This window comes from Phaethon lepturus, unplaced genomic scaffold (assembly GCF_000687285.1).
Source record: "Phaethon lepturus isolate BGI_N335 unplaced genomic scaffold, ASM68728v1 scaffold16275, whole genome shotgun sequence".
Lineage (NCBI taxonomy): Eukaryota > Metazoa > Chordata > Aves > Phaethontiformes > Phaethontidae > Phaethon > Phaethon lepturus.
Genome location: NW_010538676.1, coordinates 16,760 through 23,556, shown reverse-complemented (window position 1 = coordinate 23,556; position 6,797 = coordinate 16,760). Strand labels below are relative to the sequence as shown.

The following is a 6,797-nucleotide window of genomic DNA, read 5'->3' as shown; positions in this document are numbered from 1 at the left end:
GGAAAGACACCCCCCCCCCCCCCCCCCCAAGTAATTAGACATCAAGATGCCTATTCCTTTAACTTCTAGCTCCTCCCCCTCCATTCCATACTTGTTTGATTTTTTTCTTTTTTATTCAGTTCAAGTTACCAGACTGGTACTTTCCAGGGTCACAAAAATACAATCTCATTTATTGCAAATGCACCACGGGCAAAAGACTGAAAATGGAGAGAGAAGCCCTAATTTTTAATCTACAAATGAAAGTGTGAACAGCTTTAAACAAAGACCAATAAAACAAAAAACCTCAAACGAACAGTGAATTCCAGGGGATAGTCTAGAGATGAAAATATACTCATCTGCAGTCACAAAGAGACGTGGCCTGTCTGCCTTATAGGAATGCCACCTATCTTCAGAACAGAGTTTCAAGCTAAATTCGTTTTACACTGGACCTCACCATCAGCCATGAAGACTCTTAAGGATACATTTAACTTTACAGTGACTAATAACACACAGTTTCACTGTGTTACACCACAACCAGCGACAAAAACACAACTCCATAATCATCTCTGATAATACAATTGTTAGAAGACTTTTTATTTTTTCTCCCTTCCAGAGCTGTGCTGGTTCTATGGGAATGTACTGGGAGTAAGATTTTACTTATATATATGGATACATTTCACATCTACAACAGTATGAGCAGTAAACAATCAGACCAGGTCTGATAAAGTGCTCTGCTGCTACCCCTAAAGTTGTATTTCAGTGGAAACCTACATTTAATAGTATTTCTAGAGATTGCTCCCTAGAGCACCATGAAAGAAATGTACCAGTTCTTCAAGGGATAGATTGTATTAATGTTGTTTTGACTGCAGATGCCCAAAGACATTCACTCTCCCATTCTGCCACACATTCAGGGCATATAAGCAAAAGAGAGGGTGGCAAGAAAGAAAGAAGTCACATAGACACAAAAAGAGAGTGTGTTCTCCAAGGTAAGCACCCTGTACCCTACTAGACTGCCGTCTTGGTGAAGAGGCAAGTTTAGCAGACAAACTAAAGGCTCAGGGGTCTAAAACCTTAGTCAATAAGCAGCAAAAGGGTAGGGGGAACCACACGGTCAACTTGTTTTGGATTCCTCCCGGATCTTTCATGTACTGTTTGATGAGTTAAAGCCATTCATGCTTATATTATGTGGAAGGCTTCACTGTACAAACACAGCACTTCTCTCTACTCCTCTGAAGACTTAATAGGCCAAGTATAAAAAAGCAAGGCATTACAGCAGTGTGCTCATAAATAAGGAGCTGTTCTCCTCTTTGGCCTTTTCCAAAAGCCAAAGCCTCTGTGTATGACTAAAAATAAGTCTACAGCATAATACATGCACATAGAGAAAGGAAGGAACATGGCAACAAGGCAACACTGGAAAATGTGAACAGTGGTCTCAGAAGTCCAGCACTGTAATCACTGAAACTTTTTTCTTTGCTAATATCACACCAAGGGACAGTTTTACAGAAGGGTATGAAGAATGAGTTTTGCAGACATTTCATCTTCTCAAATTATGCAGCACATCACAAGAAAAAACACAATGACACTTGTTAGAAGAACAAGAAAGAGTAGGCAATAATGGTTGACAAGATGCCAGATTCAGCTTCCTCACAGCACATGGTATGTAGACTGGATAGACTGTGAAAAAGATTTCCCAAGAGAAGACAAGAAGTTTACATCTGATACACAGAAAGGTGTGAGGGATAAAATACAAAAGGGCAGGGCAGAAACATATTCAAAGCAATAGGCTAAGGAATTAAACTTTGCAGATGAGTGCATGAAGAGCAAAAAAAAATTAAATTGTATTTATCGAGCTGTATATGTCTTTGGAATACAGTTATGACACAAATCAGAACCAGAGCTGAGAGCCAGCATAAGAGATTTAGCTGTCCTGGAGGGACAATAAGGCTGCAAAGCAGCATAAGAAACACCAGCTAACATTAAACATATCTCTTCAGTTCATTCGGCTATTGAACACAACTGTAAATCAGCCCTTGACCAAAGTTAGTCTTCCAGCTGGCTAAACACATGCCAGTCACAGCAGGCTGCCTAGTCCGTTTATTTGTCACCTGTGCTTCTAACAAAGCAGTGGCAAAACACAGATAGAGGTTATCCAGTAATTCTTAAACCAAGTTTGCGTCCACAGGACAGTAGGCTGTATTTGACAACACCAAGGAACTAAATTAACCTAGTCTCTGAGGTGACGGGACTGCATTTACTGGAGCAGATGGTTCAGAGGAGGAGAGGCTATGCTGCCACACATCACCACCACAGAACAAGGCACTGAAATGCTGCAGTGCAAACACCAGAACCAAATAGCTTCTGTCTCATCCAACAACCAGTGCATTCTCTAGGCACCCAGTGCTGCTGGCTAGCCAGTCAGAAGTGGAACTGAGGGAAAGATATGCTCTGCTAGCATTAGTAAAGCTCAAGTATCTTGCTCTAACTGGCATCATAAGTAAAAAAAGCGAGGTACTACATAGCACAGTGTCCTCAGCTACAGCCAGATATCCAATCCACCTGACCATATTTATGGACAACATAAAAATTTTTACACAAAGGCTGCTTCTTTCACACTCCCTCACTTCAGTATCTCCTAAGGAAGTAAATTAAAAAAAAATTAAAAAAAAAAAATCACAAGAACATCAACTGGAGAATGTCTAAACCCAGTTCTCCCAGACAGCCACAAGAATTGGTGTGTCTGCATCCAAGAGCACCATACTGCTCTGCAGACCCCCCAAGCTTCCTAACATTTCAGAAGTACTGACATCACTCATCAACCATGCATTGATGCTGATGGCCAGGATGTGCATTGACATTATTACAGCTCATACCTCTAAATGCCTCTCAGCCAGCAGACTGTTTTAAAGGGGTTACCTGATCGGTGTCATTAATTTCCTTGGTGATACAGATGGCAGCATATATACCACTAATCCTTGAGCTGAAAGCAATGCTGGTAGCAGACACCATGTTTGGTTGCTTCCATTCCACTTAAGCCTTCAACTCAGAAGCAACATTGGGCCTGAGGGTCTCTTTCCCAGTAACTTTCTAACAGCTTAGATTTATTTTCTTTCCTAGAGACTTATCTACCAAACATCCTTGTGATGCTTTACATATGCAGCCTGGGAACATCTTTTTTAATATTTCTACTTTAAAATAAATAAATATAGGTGTTTGTCAATGACAGCTTTGATTCCTCTGCAGATTTTTTTCTGAGCTCAGTACCTATGCAAACCGTGGAGAATGACAGAACAGCCAAACTGAGCTTAGAGAAGTTCAGCAAGGCCACTGAGAAATGGACTCCAGCAGTCTATCAGAACATTCATTCTAAATCTGAGGGAACTTCAAAAATGTTCTCCCTGCCTCACTCTTGACCTAGGTTATTCAAATATAGCACCACTACAGATAGTAGATGCAGAAACAAAAGTAACATACACATACACGTTCTAAAAATAAATTCTTCAGATCATGGAGTTTAAAAAAAGACTCCACTGGAGACAGCTTGGTCTTAAGGAGGTAGATATATTTTTAACATATATTTAAAACACACACAGAGAGACATATATAGATGTATGCTTATTTCACCTTTGTCTCACTTTTCCACTTTGTTATTTAAGAACATCTGAAAGTCGCAACTTCCCATTACAAACTTTTGATGCTACAAAAAAACAATTCAAAATGCAGAAGCACTCCTTTTAATACATCCACAATTTCTAACAAGTTAAAGGGACAGTTAAAAAGATCCTACTAGCCTAGCACACCAGTAAGGTTTATGGAGGAAGACTTTGATCTTGCCCCACTCAAAAGTTCCTGCTCATGCATCTATGAAATCTCATCTATTTATGCACCTATGAATCTCATCCTCTGAAAAGGACAGTGACACTTACTGGTACAAATTAAACCTCTTAGAAGAAGTTTCAACACTGGACTTTTCTTCCAAAGCTCCTTATAAACTCAAGCTACTATAGCTTCTACCATAACCACAACTTAAAAACACTTGAACTGTCACACGAAGAGCATCGTATCAGTTCAAAAACGGCTTCAAGTAGAAAAATATTTTTGACAATGCTTCTTATGCTAGGAAACATCTCAGGCAGTGATCCCTTTTCATACATTTTATTGAGCTGCATCATAGCAGAGATCTGACATGGGAGAAAAAAAAAATAATTCAGTAACCTAGGCAGGTTATCTCCATCTTTTCTTTTTCAAAGGGCAGCTCCCAGAGAGCCAGGATCAGTTCTTACAATCTCTTGATTAGTAAGTCTGCCTGCTTTGGATTAAGTATTCCAGAAATAAGGAATGGTGTACTTCCAGCCATTTAGCAGCTCTTGGCATTCATAAATTGACCTGGAAGTAGTAATACCTTTTAATTAACATTTGTAATATATAATTTTCATCTTTCCAGGTAAATCAATTCTTTTACCTGTCATTTAATCAATTGTCATTTAGAAAGTTTTTACATTTATCAGCATCATTCTGACATGCAGCTGGCAGGACCTTCTGCAGTTACCTAGGTTGGGTTCCCAATGGCCTTACATATAGGTAGCACACTCCACCTTACTTTCACCTCACTACAGTTTTATTTACGTCATTCCTCAGACTTTGAATTATCTTTACAAAGCAACTTTCTTTACAATAAATGGAAAAAAGAGCCTAACACAAGACTTCACCTTTACAAGGTTTTATCTACAGAGACAGTTAGCAAGAAGCTATTTACCAGTATAATTATACCATGTGGCCAGTTTGCAACATAGCCTTTTATTTCAGAACTTGTGCTTTGAGCATCATCTGTATAAAAATGCAGATTTTGTTGTTAATGGTGTAAAAAAAAAAGATATTAAAAAACAAACCTCCTTCAGAAACTTAGATATTTAATTTTCATACACTGGTATTCCTGTACTCTCCTTTGTGATAAATCCTAGTAGCCTTCTGTTCATGCAGCTATGCCAGAGGTTCCCTAAGAGGCTAAATCAGTATGTTTTACACTTACTGAATTTTCCTCATTCATAGCTGTGTTAAACCCATCTAAAGAAAGCTTATTTGTCACAATTTATTCTTTGAAAGCTTCCAAAGCTGCTTGCTGTTCACGATTCCATCAGTTCTTTTGACAGCGTCTGTGGGTCACATTTTTCCATCTGTTGCTTTCTTAATACACTTAGTAGAAACTGCAAAGATCACTCCTTTCCATTTTTGATAACTCTGCCATGTTTGCTTTTTCTAGCCCTCTGAAACACTCCCACCTCTTCTGGAGATTAAGCAGCACTACAGATGTTTCTATGTCTAATGTCAGTGATTCATGACTCTTCCAAAATAATTGTCCGTATTTTGTTCTTATGTATACTTAGTACCCTGGTTATGTTCTCTCATACGGACACATTTATGGAGACACGCCATTCTTCCAAGCACATTGTCTTCTCACACCAGCTCCTAACTGCCTTTACTGCATTTCTCCTTACTCCTGAACAGATTCTTTGTTTTTCCATTGTTTTACTTCAAAAGAGATTTCAAATTTATTGATATCATCATATTTACTGTTGGACCTGCTTGCCACCTAGTGTTCTTTATCCCAAATGATTTCAGGAATCCTTATGTGCTTCCTTCAACAGCAATTTCTTCCTTTTTTCCTCATTCTGTCCCAGACTTAACAGCATCTTCTCATTTGGTTTGCACCCTGCCCCCAAGGCAAGTCACTGAAGAGATGGGTCCAATATTCAAGGATTCAGTGAATTATACCGAAGTTATGCTTTTACCTATGAAACTTAAATGCCTTTAGATTGCATTTAGCTCTTACCTGGCTGGATCTGGGTAGATCGGATGTTCCCGGGACCCTGCTCCATCATAGCGAGATAATGAAATGAGGGAAGACTCCAGCAACCTCCTATAAAAGAAAAACAAATGACAAGGTCAAAGACCATTCAGGAACATGCCTCCTATTTATGCCCTAGTTTCTGAAACCTCTTAAGACTATTCCTGTCATCAGTGCAGAGAATTCTGCAACATACTGAACCACTCACTGACGGTGTAAGTATTTTCACCACATAGCTATTCAAAAGTGTAATATTCTCACTGTACAGGGGAAAGAACACCTCGAGTAAGAAAGAAGAGTGGTCCCAAACCTGCTCCCAAGTTTCAAAAGAAAGATGCAAATCTCCTACTTCTCCTTTGCAGACAAGACAACCCAATTTGTCAGGTCCATAAACACTAACACTGCATTGGCCACCTGTCAAATTCTCACCTACTCAAAGGTGGCTACACAGGGAACGGGCCAAGGAGCATGGGACAATAAACACAGCTCTGCATGTGGACTCTAAGGGCATCTCTGGTGTTTATTCACAGTGAGATATTCAGTCTTAGTCTCAAGGCTCAGAAAGAGAGGTTTTCAGCTACAAAAAAAAAGTTAATTTCCTCTATATCTTAATCAGCCACAGGGAGAGATACCAAATATTCACTCAAGAAGTAAATGTATGCAAATGCAGCCAGACAGCTTGAATATGCGCGAAGTGAGTCTGAGTCATGAAGGCAGCAGAATCAAAAGTATATAGCAGGAACATGTCCTCCACCCTGGTTCTACATGCACCTCTATCTAGCTTCTTGTCATGAAGCAGAGGATGGCATTGTTTCAAGAGTGACTCATTCAAGCCTGTTGCAGCCATTAGATTAACAAGAGAGATGATTTGGGGCGTGTGTGGGGAGTGGAAAAACCAAAAGTTTATAAGGCTGCTGAGTTCCCTTTCAAGTCTTTTTGCTTTGGAACTCCTACTAAATTTTGTTTTCCAGTCTTT

At 39.5% G+C, this 6,797-nt stretch overlaps 1 protein-coding gene across 1 annotated transcript in view; it reads right to left on the bottom strand.

Moving 5' to 3' along the window:
- The window catches only part of LOC104620627 (activating molecule in BECN1-regulated autophagy protein 1-like), a gene marked incomplete at both ends in the record, with an annotated part of 60,326 nt that extends 54,433 nt beyond the window's left edge, over positions 1 to 5,893 (bottom strand). The window contains one exon of the mRNA XM_010286908.1: positions 5,807 to 5,893. Within this exon, the coding sequence (XP_010285210.1) occupies positions 5,807 to 5,893 (87 nt within the window). The remainder of the gene's footprint in view (positions 1 to 5,806) is intronic.
- Positions 5,894 to 6,797: the final 904 nt, after the last annotated feature.